This window comes from Megalopta genalis, chromosome 16, assembly GCF_051020955.1.
Source record: "Megalopta genalis isolate 19385.01 chromosome 16, iyMegGena1_principal, whole genome shotgun sequence".
NCBI lineage: Eukaryota > Metazoa > Arthropoda > Insecta > Hymenoptera > Halictidae > Megalopta > Megalopta genalis.
In genome coordinates this window covers 7837019-7853770 of record NC_135028.1, presented here as the reverse complement: position 1 = coordinate 7853770, position 16752 = coordinate 7837019, and the positions used below count along the sequence as shown (strand labels likewise).

Genomic DNA, 16752 nt, shown 5'->3' with positions numbered 1-16752 from the left:
ATTACAATTACATTACAATTACATTACAATTACATTACAATTACATTACAATTACATTACAATTACATTACAATTACATTACAATTACATTACAATTACATTACAATTACATTACAATTACATTACAATTACATTACAATTACATTACAATTACATCACAATTACATGATACTATAGTTACATTACATTACAATTACATGATACTATAATTACATTAATTACAATTACATGATACTACAATTACATTACAATTACATTACATTACAATTACATTACATTACAATTACATCACTGTATCACGCATCACCTAACGAAACGAAGAATCATCTCTCCCAAGAAAACAATGGCGAAACGAATGGAAAAAGATCGCACGAGAGAATAGAAAGCCGGGGACACTTTCGATTCGCGTTTGACTTTACAAGTTCGCGTCTCGCGGCACTCGCCGGAAACCGTGAAACTGTGGCGCGCGCGCGCGCGCGCTCCCCTATCCGGTGTTAGCTCCGGGGCCAAAGCGAAACGACGACCCGGTGACATCCGAGTGGAACGAACATAAACGTGCAGAAAACATAAACGTCGCGCCGCCTCGTTTTCGTTTAAGGTCTCTCGCGCTGCCTGTGGTAATAGGTTCATGGAAATGGATCGAGTGTGTCGCGATGAATTTTCACGAGCCGGCGCCGGGGGTTCGCGTACGCTGGGATTAACGTACTCTGCGCCCCTCGGTTGCGCGCCGCAGAGTGCAGAGAGTCGTCGCAGGTCCGACGCGAAACTGGGTTGCACTACTTCTTCTACACTCGGCTCCGGCTGCGGAGACCGGGGCTCACCGGGTGCAACCTGCATAATGTATGAGTGCACAGGGCCGGGCCGGGCCGGGCCGGGACGGGACGACGCGAGACTCTTGACGGGACGAAGTTTCTCTTGTTAAAAAATTAGGCAACTTTCTTCGAGATCTTGGTGAAGCACGTTTTGACGGACGGTCTGTTTTTTTTTCTTTTTCGTTTCTTTCTTTTTTTTGGTTTTTAAGGTGGCACGATGCGATGTGGAGCCGGTTCTACGCGAATTGTCAGGCAATTTGTTTGAATTGTATGATTGATTGTTGAAATTGTAATGAGGAATAATTTGTGAGGAGTTTATTCAGTGTTTTATTTATTGGACACATGTGATAATTTATTTTATCTTGTTTTATTTTGTGCTATTCTGTTCTATTCTATTTTGTAATATTTTATCGTATTTTAGTCTATGCTATTCTATTTTATTCTATTTTATTCTGTTTTATTCTAATCTATTCTATTTTATTCTATTTTTATTTCGTTTTATTTTATTTTATTCTATTTTATTTCATTTTATTTTATTTTATTTTATTCTATTCTATTTTATTCTGTTTTATTCTAATCTATTCTATTTTTTATTCTGTTTTATTTTATTTTATTCTATTCTATTCTACTTATATCATATTATATATATTTATTTATTTAATATATTATTATAAATATTATTATTACAAATAACCTCGACATAACAAAATTATTATTGTAAATATTATTATTACAAATAACCTTGACATAACAAAATTATTATTATTATCATTATTATTATTATTATTCATTTCGTCAAACATTCGCCTTATTCTGTATTCCCCATCCACGAAATTTATGATATAGAAAACAATGAACACTTTAAATCCAGACCATAGGACTGCATTCACGATTTCGCATGTAGAATGAGCTGTCACGTGGATGCATAATTCGATTTAAGGTGAATTCAGTTTCGCGAACGTGCTCTGGCAGGTGTCGTACCTTGTTGCGTCGCGAGATCGTCGGCAAGATGGTCCAACTTTGTACGATAAACGATTTTGTAGAGCGAAAGATCTCTCAGAAGAGACAAATATTTGAAATATTATTTTATAAATAATAGATTCTTCATAGTTGGAATAAAATAGTATTTATTCCATGCAGGAGTAAATAATTCTAATTCAAAATTAGGTTTGATAGTGTGAAACGTAAAATAAAATAGCGAAGAAATAGTAAAAATATTAAATAATAGTAATAAATAGTACTAATGAATAATACTAATAAATAATACTAAATAATATTAATAAATAGTACTAATAAATCATACTACATAGTACTAATAAATAATACTAAATAGTACTAATAAATAATACTAAATAATACTAATAAATAATACTAAATAATATTAATAAATAATACTAAATAATACTAATAAATAATACTATATAATTCTAATAAATAATACCAATAAATAATATTAATAAATAGTACTAATAAATCATACTACATAATACTAATAAATACTACTAAATAGTACTAATAAATAATACTAAATAATACTAATAAACAATACCAAATAATTTCGCGTTCATTAAATAATATACAATATCATCGAACAACTGTGCCATTCGCATAAAAATTCGCTGTGCCACGCTCGAAGAAAAGAAAGAATAATTATTCGAAGCAACCTCTGAAAAACCAAATCACCGACCATTATTTATCGAGCAAAAAAAAAGAAAAAAAGGCTCGTTTAAGCGATCGAGACAGACTTCTTTTGACACTGTAATCCAATGAATACGAAAGTCGAGCTTTCAGAGAGTATCTCTCTCTCTCTCTCTCTCTCTCTTCCTCCGACGGCATTCATTTTTTACGCCGATACAGAATGCGCAAAAAAAGCAAAAAAAAGAAAAAGAAAAAAGTCTCGTCCCGCTTTTCAGCCGAGAGAATATTCACCCTGGTGTAGCTCTCCTCCCATTAGCTTTAATTACTGTTTCGAACGCGCCTGCCGCGACAAACAGATTCTCCGTTGATCCAATAGAAGGTTCGAATTAAGGGCGGCGGCGGCGGAGGGGGGGGGGGGAAGGGGTGGCCGCGTCGACCCTGGTAACCCGATTAATTGCGAGCGTCATTCGATAGGGACGTTCGTGTTTCATCGTCATCCCCTTTCATTTACCGAATTCCCTTGGGAGGCACGCCGCGGGAAGTCGCGCGGTATCTCGATATAGATAGGACACCCTGTATAACAAGTTCGATTTCGAATAAGCCACGGGGGCGTTTATATGTGCGGCGGCCATAAAGTGGCCGGTCTCTTCGCGGAATCAATCTTATCCATCCCCCGTGTCACTCTTATCATCCAGCATCGCGTTTCATGTTTCAGGGGAAATAGGTGTATTAATATTCTTTCATGTTTCTACGAATTTCAGTGTGTGTAATTGTTAATTGGTAGGGGAGAATGATAACGGGGTTGCAACTCTTTCATTTTAGAATATTATTGTATTTTACAGTAATAACTGTATTGTATTTTACAGCGACAATTATTGCACGAACTGTCGTACTAGATCGTTAAATAATAAGCTTTTGCATAATTAATCTAACTGTAACTAACAATATATAACTATATATATAACTAATAATTAATTAATGTAAATTATAATATATACATATATGTATAATATTATATATTATATAATAATATTATTATATATTATTATCTGTAATAATTCGTAACTATAAAATATTATAATAATATTGTATTATATTATAATAATATTATATTATATATTATAATAATATTGTATTATATTATAATAATATTATATTATATATTATATATATAAAATATTATATTACAGCATATATTGTATTATATTATATTTATATTTATTAAATACATTACTACAGCCCTTTAAAGGGCAATTAAAGTATAGAAATATTATTTGAAAATAATAGAAATATCATATAAAAATAATAGAAACATTATTCAAATATTCTAGAAATCTAATTTATCCAATTTCATTTCATAGCTCGTACGCGATTTCATAGTCGCAAGAAACAGAAAAAAAAGAAATCAAAGAAAAAAGATACCAGTGAACCATTCTTTTTTTTCAGGAGTACGTGAATAGATACCATGGACAAAAGATGGGCTCCCTGGAGCCGCACGTGTTCGCGCTCGCCGAGGCGGCTTACAGGTCGCTCCAGGACACCGAGAGCAATCAATCCTGCGTGATATCGGGGGAGAGCGGCGCGGGGAAGACCGAGACCACGAAATTCATTCTGCAATACCTGTGCTCGGTGACCAGCAACGTGGACACGTGGGTGGAGCAGCAGATCCTCGAGGCGAACACCATCCTCGAAGCGTTCGGTAATTAGCAGCTCCGTTAACGACCAATTTACCGGGTTAATTGTATCTTCTCTCTCTCTCTCTCCCTCTCTCTCTCTGTCTCTCTGTCTCTCTGTCTCTCTCTCTCTCTCTCTCTCTCTCTCTGTCTCTCTCTCTCTCTCTCTCTCTCTCTCTCTCTCCTCTCTCTCTCTCTCTCTCTCTCCCTCTCTCCGCGAGTTTACCGTCGATTCGAGCTTGCGATGTGTTTCGGCTTGTTGTCGCGCGGCCACCCCCGTGCAACCCCCATAACTTCCTTCCTTGGTCGGCCGACCAAAACTCGCGGAAATTCGCTTAGAAAATGGAGGGGGGGTGTCCCGTTTATGCGAAACATTGAAGCGACGTTGATGGGTGCATGTGGAGGGTTGATCGTCTTTTCTGATTTTTCTTCTTTCGATTTTTCGCTCGGATCTTCGACGCTAGATTTATGGCATTGAATTAATTCGCGATTATTAAGATGCGAATTTTGTACAACCTTTATGTTGCGAGCGGCAAATGTTGCTATGAACTTATTGTTGCTTTTGTGAACTAATATGAATTAATATGGACTAATTTGAAATAATTTTTTGTAGCATTCATGAACTAATATATTTATAAAGTAACTTAAATCAATATAATTATATTATAATTATAATATATATAATGTATTATATTATTATATATTATATATATATATATATATATATATATATATATATATAATAATTATATTAATATAATTTTGTAACTTTTATAAAGTAATGTAAACTAATATTTACTCCGTGAATGACGCTAATTTTCGAGCAGAAAGCGTCAATAAGAGAGACATTAATCCGAGAGCGTCAATAAGAGAGACATTAATCTGAGAGCGTCAATAAGAGAGACATTGATCCGAGAGCGTCAATAAGAGAGACATTGATCCGAGAGCGTCAATTAGAGAGACATTACCGTATATATTTAGAATAAAATGAAAAATCGATTTATACGTTTTACGGAAGAAGGGCTCGAGTGCCCTCGGGTCGATCTCGCATCCGAGGGTTCAATTACGAAAGGAGGACTGTCTGGCGAATTAGACGAAATAGATGCGCTCATTTGATATCGTCGTTTTCGGTCGAGGCACGGAGGCACTCATTCATCGTGTCTCGCAACCGCTTCAGACCGTCTTTCAGGAGCGTTCAGCTGCGGCTTGGATATACTTTTCGAGGGTATCCGGCGCTCGCTTTAAAAAACGCAACCCTCGAAATAGGCGGACGTAAACAGGCGAGTTTCATGAAACGGGTCGACGAACGCTATTCTTAATGGCATTTAAAAATAAAGGGAATTCATGACTCGGAGTCAAGAGGCCGAGGAACGAGTCAGGTGTTAAACGCAGAGCCGAGGGGTGAAAACTGGGTCAACGGCGGAAGAAAGATTCGAGGGGTTATCATAAAAATTGTATCGTTTGCATTTCCCCCGCGGAACGATACACGAAGAAACGTCGTCGACGTCGCTGCTGTTTCAGAAAAATATATAAATCGTATTATTATTAGTTATTGTTATGCAATTATCGAATTTTTCAATTATCGAACTTTTTAATTTACAAATTTTTTCAATTATAGAACTTTTCGATTATCGAATTTTTCAATTATTGAATTTCTCAATTATTGAACTGTTCAATTATTGCATTTCTCAATTATCGAATTTGTCAATTATTGAACTGTTCAATTATCGAACCATTCAATTATTGAACCCCTTAATTATCGAACTATTCAATTATTGAACCCTTTAATTATCGAACTTTTCAATTATTGAGTTTTTTCAATTATTGAACTTTTCAATTATCAAGTTTTTCAATTATTGAACTATTCAATCATCGAATTTTTAATATACAATTTTAAATCTAAAACTTCGTGGATACATGAAAGCATATCGAATCCTGACAAAAATAAATTAAAATAAATAAATTAAAAATAGCAATATATTTTCAACATATATTTATTATATATTTAAGATAGCCTGACAGACATCATCGTGCAATCCAATTGTCTTTAATTCGATCCGTAAAAATAACAACTGCATAATCCAATATACCAGTCCATATATTCATTATAAACAAGTAACGTTTATGTTCGAAACCAGGTAACGCGAAGACAGTGAGAAACGACAACAGCTCCCGTTTCGGGAAGTTCATGCAAGTCTGCTTCGACAGCAAGTGGATGATCAAAGGATGCATCATCCAGGATTACCTGCTCGAGCAGAGCCGCATAACTTTCCAGAGCGCCGGTGAGAGGAATTACCATGTGTTCTATCAGCTGGTCGAGGCGGGCACGAGGGACAAGGAATTCGCGGAACAATACAAATTGATGCCAGCCACCCACTACAAGTATCTCAATCAGTCCGGCTGCGTGAAGATCGATGGGATCTCCGATTCGAAGAAACTGGACGCGCTTAGGCTCGCGTTCAACGTGCTCCAGGTAATTATCGAATTTTTCAATTATTGAACTGTTCAATTGTCGAACCTTTAATTATTGAACTATTCAATTATCGAATTCTTTCAATTATCGAATTTTTCAATTATTGAACTGTTCAATTGTCGAACCCTTTAATTATTGAACTGTGCAATTGTCGAATCCTTCAATTTTCGAACTGTTCAACTACCGAACCCTTTAATTATTGAACTATTCAATTATCGAATTCTTTCAATTATCGAACTTTTCAATTATCGAATTCTTTCAATTACCGAACCCTTTAATTATTAAACTGGGCAATTGTCGAATCCTTTAATTAAAAAAGGAAAACAGAAAATTAATCTGCAAGTTTCTTCAACATCTCTGTGCGTTTCTAGGTCGCGCCAGAGATGTGCGAGGGCATCTTCCGGGTGCTGTCCGCCATTCTCTGGCTGGGCAACTTGAGCTTCGAGGACGTGGACGGCGAGCGTTGCGAGCTGACTAAAGAGGACGTCGAGATCATCGGGACGGTGGCGCCGTTGCTCGGCCTCCAGGTCGAGGATCTAACGAAGGTTGTCCTGATAAGGCAGATAAACGTCCGCGGCAACATCACCGAGATACCGTTGAAGGTGCAAGAGGCCCGGGAGAACCGGCACGCGATGGCGAAGGCGTTGTACTCGCGTACGTTCGCCTGGCTGATCAACCACATCAACAACTGCACGAATCCCGGCCAGGACAGCTCCAGATTCCTCGGCGTCCTCGACATATTCGGCTTCGAGAACTTCGCCGTGAACAGCTTCGAGCAGCTCTGCATCAATTACACCAACGAGAAGCTGCACAAGTTTTTCAATCACTATGTATTCGCGTTGGAGCAAGAACTAGTAAGTGGGTTACCACCACGATGATCCGACCCTATTTTCCACTCGGTTCATTTATAGCTCAGGGTGCAACTGGTAATATTGAAGCAGTCGTTACAGAGGTTGTCGTCGAACAGATCGGCCAGTCAGATGCTTATCGCGTTGCCCACAGACGCTCTAGGCGCTTTTCTAATTACTTTACCGTCCGGGGCCCCTTGTAAGCTCTTAAGGACTCTGATGTATCCGTCAGCTGTGCCGAGGAACACTTTCGAAGACAAGCTTTTGTTGACATTGTCGAGGTCTGCTCATAAAGAGTCGTTTTTGCTACGCTTTTTTATTTTCTGTACAGTCGTTAGAAGAACCTTTGCCTTTTACACGTTACTGTAACTATTATGAAGCTAAAAGTCACGTGTTAAAACAACGATTTTTATTTATCATTGCAGATGTATAAGTTGCTAGCTAAATCTGAATAAATTCTATATAAGCACTGAGAAGAAATAAAAGCTAAACAAAGAGACTGAAATTATGTATATGCTAACCATATATATGTTAACCAGTTCATTAATATTGACTTATTATGGGCCATGGTATTTTTTATAATACCAATTTACATAAATTGGAAACAAATATCTGCATAAAATTCGTCCAATAATTATTGGAAACTTGAATTAATTCTGTTACCTTCAGTCATTAATTTTTAAGTAAATTTTCATGAGAAATATTAATAACAAAACCGGACTGTGTTAGTAATACAGTTGGTATGAAAAACGTGATTGTGACAAAAACCTTGACATAACCCCTTATAAGCCCTTCTGAACTGATGTATTCGTCAGCTGTGTCAAAGGAAGTCTTTTGAAGACAAGTTTGTTGACATCGTCGAGCCCTACTCAAAAACTGTCGTTTATACTTCGCTTTTTTTCCTTTCTGTACAGTCTTTAGAAGAAGCTTTTCTTTTCACACCTTACTGTAACTACTAAGAACCTAGAAGTCACGCGTTAAAACAACGATTTTTATTTATCATTGCAACTGTGTAAGTTGGTAGCTAAATTTGAATAAATTCTCTATAAGCACTGAGAAAAAATAAAAGCTAAACAAATAGACTGAAATTATGTATATGTCGATTGACCAGTTTATTAATACTGTTCTATATTATGGGCCATGGTATTCTTTGTCCTAATGATTCACATAAAATGGAAACAGATATCTGCAGAAAATTCGACAGTCCAATAATCATTGTAAACTCGAATGAATTCTTCAGTCTTTTATTTTTAAGTAAATTTTCTATAAGAACTATTAACCCTTTGCACTCGAAGCTACTTGAACCGTAAACCTGAAATAATCTTTCTGACTTATAGTATTCTCATTTTCTATGCCAAAGTGCATTTGATGCGAATGAAATTGTGTCTTGCGACTTACACAACAGTTACGCTTTCAAATTGATTTCTTGAAGTCTTTTATTTTTAAGTGAATTTTGTATAAGAACTATTAACCCTTTGCACTCGAAGCTACTTGAACCGTAAACCTGAAATAATCTTTCTGACTTATAGTATTCTCATTTTCTACGCCTAAGTGCATTTCATGCGAATGAAACTGTGTCTTGCTACTCACACAACAGTTACGCTTTCAAATTGATCTTTTAAATCCTAAACTTTGTTAACACAGAAATTATCTTAGAATGTGATACAACAAATTTTAGCGGGGCCTCTGAGTGCAAAGGGTTAAAATCAGTATCGGTAATCAAGCATTACTATGAAAGATTATTACGAAAAGCATGAATTGTAACAAAAAGACACCCCGAAACAACATACACTGTCCGTCGAAGCGAATTACCCTAACGCCGGCAACGTTTGAAATTTCAGTACCGCCAGGAAGAGATCCAATACTCCCATATCACCTTCACGGACAACACCATGTGCCTGGAATTAATCGAGAAACCTCCGCGCTGTGTTCTTAAGTTACTGACGGAGCAGTGCCATATGCCGAAAGGCTCGGACCTGGCTTACCTGACCAATCTGCACGCCGAATTCGAGAGCCATTCGTGCTACGTGAAGGGCGACGACCGCCGCAAATGGGAGAAGGAGTTCGGCGTGAAGCATTACGCCGGCTGCGTCACCTACACGGTGGAGGGTTTCGTGGACAAGAATCGGGACGTGCAGCAGGACGTGTTCTTTGACCTGATGTCGCGCAGCACCAACGAATTCGTGCAGGAGATCACGGTCTACCAAGATCTTTTAGGGTGCACTGTGGCAAGGGCGAGCGGAAGCGCCACCACGATGTCCCGCGGAACGTCCAAGGGCAAGCCGACCCTCTGCGACTCGTTTAGGCACCAGTTGCAAGCCCTGGTCGACGTCCTTCAAGCCACCACCCCTTGGTACGCTAGATGTATCAAGCCCAACATGCAGAAGATAGCGAATCATTATGACGAGAAGCTGGTCCTTGATCAGCTGAAATATCTGGGCATGTTGGACATCATTAGGATTAGGAAAGAAGGTTTCCCGATACATATGGCCTTCCACGACTTTGTTGCTAGATACATATGCCTCGACAAAGGACGTATGCCACGGTTCGACGATGAGAAAGAGACCGTGAGATGTTTGATCGGTAGTCAGGGCATACCGGAGACCGAGTGGCAAATCGGGAAGACCAAAGTGTTCTTGAGGAGCTACGTGCACGAGCCGCTCGAGGATTCCAGAAATCAGATGGTCACTAGCAATGCTATAATGATACAGAAGATCTGGCGGGGCTCTGTTGTACGCAAAGGTACCTTTGCCTCTTTTTCATTAGGATAAATTATTCTAATAAGGAGAATAGATTATTAGACTATTTATCCTTGTCTTTTCTTTTTTTTTGTAGAATACAAGCGTATCAGAGACGCCGCGCTCAAGGTACAGCACGCGTATCGCGGCTGGAAGCTGAGAATAATGTTCATCAGGAAGCGGAGGGCAGCGATCGTCATTCAGAGTCACTTGCGCGGCGTGTTCGCTAGAGAAGTGGCGGCGGCGTTGAGGGAAATGAGGCGAGTGGATGAGGAAATGAGGAAGAGGGAGAGATTGGAGGAGGAGAGACGACTTATGGAGGACAAGAAAGCGTTGGAAGAGAGCCAGAGGTATAAAACTTGTCCGCGTCTCGTGTTACATAGAATGCCGGGAAAGTTTTCTCGTATGCCGATATCAAAGAATGGTTCACCAGTATTGCGCACAACTTATAAAGGGATGAAAAGAATGTCGGTGAAACGTGCCACCTGTTTCTACCAGCCATAAATTGCACGCTACGGTAATGTCGCCCTAACTGACGCTCAGATTCTGCAGAAAAATGGACAATTTGAGAAGAGGAGATACGATTATTCGAGCCTCGCGGCTCGTTTTTATTTAATTGTTGACAATTTGTAATTATAAAAATTGTCCATCTCTGTGGACAATCTGAGCGTCAATTAGAGAGACATTACTGTACAAATAGATGTACAATAAGATGTTTCAAACTGTAGTTCTATGAAAATTTTGTTCTTTATACGTTTACCAAAATCAACGTATAACAAGTTCAACATTTAATATAGCTATGACGTTTAATTGTCGCATTGGAAACCGTCCTTGATATTGTAGAACTTTTAGTAAAAATAATTCTTAATACAGCGTGCAATTTAAAGTGTAATAATAATTCAACTCTTATAACCGCTGTTATAAGAGCTTTCCCTGCATTCCATAAGTTCTGCGCATAAATTTCAATCTGCTAAAATATACAGAGTGAGACTTTCGCACGGGATGATGGTTCTTTAGTGGGTTAATTCTCCATTTGTGTCCCTTGTAGCGCACAGTACAATGGTATTGTCGGAATGGAGCCCGGGTAAGTTCGCCGGTAGTTCGAAGGCCCTTGCCGCATGACAAGCTCTGCAATAAGTAATTTCTCTTAACACAGACACACACGGAGCTTAACGACTATACTACACGCACCACTATAGCACGCGTCTCGCATTTGTCTGATCTGTGCGCTTGAACACTAAAAAAACCTTGAACACTAAAAAAAAACACGCGCAACAATACTCGAGTCCAATGTTACATGGGAAACGTTTATTATTACAGGAAAGCGCAGGAAGAGATCGCCGCATTGTCGCAGATGGCCGAACAAATGAACTCGAAAATGGCCGCCTCGGATCTGCAGTCCGTCGACTTGGACAATCTGTTCTCGTTCCTCTCCGACGTGCAGTCAACGAAAGGCAATCAGATCATCGAGGAAATCGGGGAGCAGATGGACGAGCTGGTGGAGGACCTCGACGTGGAGCTAGAAACTGTGATACAGCAAGAGATGGAGATGAACTCAAAAGCAGAGTCCAAAGCAAATACTCCAAACGGTCAGGACGCTCCGTCGCCTCTGCAGTCGCAGCCTCAGCAGCAGAGGATAACCGGTGGGACCACCGGCAAGCTTGGCCAACCGAGTCTTCCAGAACCCACTGAACCCCCTCCGCCTCCGCCGCCTCCTGCTCCACCCTTGGCCATAAACGGAGACTCCTCCACCGACAACGGGGAACCGATTTACGAGTCCGTTTTGCCGCGCGAGGACAACAGTCCCAGCAGTCCCATCGTGGTGAACGGAAATTCCGGCCCGCTGGTGAACGGCGACACCTGCGGATCCCCCCCTCCTCCTCTGCCAAACAACAAGACCATGAAGGAGCAAATCGCCAGCAGTCCACCGTCGCGGCCGGAATCCAGAAACTCGAACAGCCATCATTTGCACCACAATCATCATCAGCCGGTGCCTCAGCAACAGCAAAACGGCCACGACCAACAGCAACCGCAGACGCAACAGTCGCAACAGCCGCCCGTCGAACGGGAACAGAGACGCAAGTGTCGCGTGGAACGCAAGCTTCAGGAGCTGGAGGACAAGAAAGAGCCGGACAACGAAGTTACTTATCACGATATCGTAGAGTTCGCGCAGAATTACTTCAACAGCCACGAAAGATCGCCCGAGGGGACAATTATCGCTACGCTCACGAGGAAATCGCGCGGCAAAAGCGTGGAGTACATTCCGAAGTATGAAATGGTTACGTACTATAAGGGATCCACGATACCGAATTCTCATATTCACATGTACGACCCTGATAACGTTAACGTGGCCTGTTCGGTGTTCAGGGTAAGCGATATTGATACTCTTAAATATATAATTTATGTGATAGATCTATTATAGACATCTATTAGATTTATTCTGATAGATCTATTATACAGAATGTCGCAAATCGGAAGGAGGGGGTTCCTGAGGTGATTTAAAGCAACTTTTTCCTTAGCGAAAATGCAATTCGCGGCTTCGTTTACGAGTTATTAACGAAAAACAGTGACCAATCAGAGGCGAGATCGTTTGGCGCGAGACGGCCGAGCCAATGAGCAGAACTGGGCGTCCGCGCACTCGTTGGCTGGGCCGCCGCACGCCAGTCGAGCTCACCTCTCATTGGTCAGTGTTTTTCGTTAATAACTCGTAAACGAAGCCGCGAATTGCATTTTCGCTAAGGATGGTGTTTAATTGTCGCTTTGAAAACCGTCCTTGATACTGTATATTGATCTATTATATAATAGATCTATTATACATATAATATAATCTATGTCTATTATTTATGTAATAGGCGTTACATATATTTCGTTGGCTTTCAGGATCTCTGCAAGTACCTCAGAGGAGAGATGAAACTAGACCAGGAGATCGCAACCATACAGAGCATAATTGGCTACGGCATAGAACGCGAAGAACTGCGGGACGAGGTTTTCGTTCAGTGCATGCGTCAGGCGACGAACAATCCTAATCCAGAATGGGCGGAACGTGTCTGGTTGCTGTTGTGTCTAGCGATTGTTGCTTTCCAGCCCAGCAAATTGCTGTACAAATATTTCGTGTCCTTCTTGAAGAAGAATCTAGCCCTCGAAGGGAAATTGAGGCAGTACGTGCAATGGTGCGTCGATAATTGTAAGAACATGAAGGTCTCGTGTAGACAGCATCCGCCGTCAACGGTGGAAATTGCTGCGATGAGACGATTAGGCACCATAGTGTGCCGCTTCTTCTTCTTGGATGGAAGAACCAAAGCGATCGACGTTCATCCGACCGACACCGCTGCAGACGCAGTGGCGAAACTAGGTGAAAAATTAGGCTTGCGGTCTCTGGAGGGATGGGCAATCTATCAGAGCAGACCCGACGGAGAAGAACATGTGCGCGCCCACGACTATTTGTACGACGTCATCGCTGCTTGGGAAATGTATGTCTATCCACGTTTTTCGTTAATAACTCGATTAAATAAATTAAGCATTTGTCGTTACAACTATTTGTACTTTTTTGTGTGGAATATATTTTCTATCTAGTTTCTGACAATTCATTTAAACTATCATGTCTATTTAGAGAGAGTACATTAAAAAGAAATGTTGACAAAAATTGATGGATAGTTTCCGGCAATTAATTTAAATTGTCACATATATTTAGAGAGAATGCATTTAAAAAGAAATGCTGGCAAAAAATAATGAATACAATTATAAACGATCCTAAAGATAAAAAAGAAACTAACCGTCTTCGTTCGGCGCTTTTTCAGGAAGCAGTGTAAATTGAACACAGCGCAGTCAACCTTCTCAACGCTGCGGCGTGGCAATAATGCTACGTTGGGCAGCGGTGACAATCGATTCGTCTTCAAACGTAGACTGTTCCGCAACACCCGAGAAATCTCTCAAGATCCTGTCGAGGTGAACATGCTGTACGCTCAGGCTGTTTACAACGTGGTCAAGGTATGGCTGTACAAAAGAACAACATGAGGGAACAAACGCTTAATATTATATAATACATATATACATACATATATATATATATAATATAATATAATAATATAATATAATATTAATATAATAATATAAAATATATATATTACATTATTGAATATTTAAACTTTCAGTGCGACGATTTCCCGGTGTCCGAGAAGGTCGCGCTGCAGTTGGCGGGTCTGCAGGCCCAAGTGTCTCTGGGCGATCCAAAAGACAACGATCGGCTGGACTATTACAGCGAGGTGGACAGTTTTCTGCCTTATCGAATAAGTCGCGCCCGCGGCGACGACGTTTGGGTGCCGATAATAGCACAGGCGCACAGACAATACGGCGCCGGCCGTAAGGAACTGGCAGCCAAAGTGTTGTACTTGTCCTGCGTGATGCAGTATCCTCTGTACGGCACGACGATGTTCAACGTCACCTACCGCGGCTACTGGTCCTACGGCAATCAATTGATCCTGGGCATTAATTGCGACGGCTTGATGCTGATCAAGCCGGACGACAAGTTCGTCCTATCGGAATATCGCTACCAAGATGTGGAGAGTATCATGCTGGACCCGAGCGACTCTTTCATCACTCTGTCCCTGCTCCGACACAATCCGGACAGCTCGCACAAATGCTTCGTGTTCGAGACGGCGCAGAAGAACGAGATAGGCAGCCTGATCGTCAGTTATTGCCCGTCGTTGGCCGGCTGGATCACGGAGAACGAGGTCCCCACCAAGAAGCTCAAGTGTATCACGAACGAGGATCGCATCAGGCTCTATCATAATTTAGTGAATTGCCGGCGGACGCTGGTCGACGCGGAGATATTGAGGAAACCTCAGGACTCGGGCGGTGGTTTCCTCAGGAACACCCTTAGAAGGCTGTCCAAGCACCGAATAGAGAAACTGCGTCAGGAGCACGGGAGCGCGACCGATCACGGCGAGACCTACAAAGGCTTCCCGTACGCCTATTGGGCGTTCAGCAGGCAGGCGATACCGCAGAGTCTCTCGAAACTGCCCGACCCGGACGAGCAAATATCGCTCAGCGTGTTCCAGTTGATATTGACGTACGCGGGTCTTGGCCAGAACGGCGACACTGTCCGGAGGGTGGAGGACGAGCACGTGAATCTGATACAGACGGTCATGGAGCGTTGCATAAGGAAAGAGAATCTGTTAGGCGAACTGTATTTACAATTAATTAAACAGACCACCGACCATCCTGACCCGAACAGTCGGGTGAACCTGAGGCACTGGGCGCTGCTGTCTCTGGCCTGTTCCGTGATCCTGCCGCCGCAGAAGGTCATCCGGAAGTATCTGATCGCCCACTTGAAGCGGTGCGCCAGCGACTACGTCACCGAGGAGGGCAAGTACGCTCGATTCGCTGAGAAGTGCCTTTACAAGACGCAGGGCACGAGGAGGAGGCAGTGGCCGCCGAGCAGGGAGGAGATCATGTGCACCATTAATCGCAGGCCTATTTACGCGAGATTCCACTTCATGGACGGACAGTATCACGCCGTCGAGTTCCATCCGTCGGCGACCGCCAGGGACGTGATGGAGATCATTAAGACGAAGATCGGCCTCGAGGAGACGGCGATGGGTAATTGTTGTCGAAGAGCGCTCCTTACTACAAATTCTCACGCTTTATTTGTATTTGTATTACTTATTTAAATTCTAACTCGCGCAGGTTACGCCATATACGAGGTCCTGGGAGCGACGGAAAGGGCGCTGATACCTGAAGAGAAGATCGCGGACGTGATGTCGAAGTGGGAGCGTTACAGGACCGCGAACGCGCAACAGAACCAGTCGCAGAGGAAACACGCGCACCACTTCTTCCTGTTCAAGAAGCATTTGTTCCTCGATCAGTACATGAATCTCGACGATCCGGTGGAGAAGGAGCTGTTGTATCATCAGGTGTTGCACGACCTGCGCGCCGATCGGTTCCCCATCACCGAGAAAGAAGCTGTAAGAAAGAGTTATGTTTACGATTGTGTGTCAAGGAGGAACGTGGCGTTGCTGAGCTTTTCACGTATTTCCAGATGATGCTGACAGCGTTGCAAGCTCAGCTGGAGCTAGGCGATTGTCAAGACGCCGTGCTCGACCATGATTACCGCACCATATCAAGCCACTGCCTGCCCGCGAGACTAGTGCCGAGTTTATGTTTAGAGGGTGTTCTTCAGCACCATCAGTCCCTGAGGGGAATGACGCCGCCGGAGGCAAAGAAAGCGTTCTTGAATTTGATACAGTCGTGGCCGTTGCACAGAGCTACGATATTCGACGTGATGCAGTCCTTCACTTCGAACTGGCCGCGCGTCCTTTGGCTGGCCGTCGATCAGCAGGGTCTTCATCTTCTCGAGCATCGTTCCAGAAATGCTCTTTGCACCTACGAGTATAGCAGTATTCTCAGTTACAGCCCGGCCGTTAGTTGTTTGATGATCATAACCGGCACCGATAAGAAGCAGAGCAAGGTCATTCTCACCACGTCCCAGGTAAATTGGAAGAACGATACCGCCGTGGTAACGGTGTGTCACCGGATATGTTCTCTCTGATGCGTTTTATCGTCTGATCTTAG

At 41.7% G+C, this 16752-nt stretch overlaps 1 protein-coding gene and 1 long non-coding RNA gene across 3 annotated transcripts in view; one reads left to right on the top strand and one right to left on the bottom strand.

Moving 5' to 3' along the window:
- Nucleotides 1-16752, top strand: part of Myo81F (unconventional myosin 81F) — a 62505-nt gene that overhangs the window by 40956 nt on the left and 4797 nt on the right. Inside the window, exons 4-15 of one of the 2 annotated variants that reach the window (XM_033471945.2) lie at nt 3897-4149; nt 6262-6596; nt 6968-7450; nt 9286-10186; nt 10280-10532; nt 11231-11266; nt 11503-12550; nt 13063-13652; nt 13980-14169; nt 14334-15780; nt 15868-16145; nt 16220-16669. In XM_033471945.2, the coding sequence (XP_033327836.1) occupies nt 3897-4149; nt 6262-6596; nt 6968-7450; nt 9286-10186; nt 10280-10532; nt 11231-11266; nt 11503-12550; nt 13063-13652; nt 13980-14169; nt 14334-15780; nt 15868-16145; nt 16220-16669 (6264 nt within the window). The remainder of the gene's footprint in view (nt 1-3896; nt 4150-6261; nt 6597-6967; nt 7451-9285; nt 10187-10279; nt 10533-11230; nt 11267-11502; nt 12551-13062; nt 13653-13979; nt 14170-14333; nt 15781-15867; nt 16146-16219; nt 16670-16752) is intronic. The other variant, XM_033471946.2, reaches the window with a different exon arrangement.
- Nucleotides 13847-14451, bottom strand: LOC143260647 (uncharacterized). Its single transcript, XR_013034926.1, has 2 exons — nt 14310-14451; nt 13847-14175 (listed from the first exon to the last, which is right to left on the bottom strand). It is a non-coding gene; the product is annotated as an uncharacterized LOC143260647 (long non-coding RNA).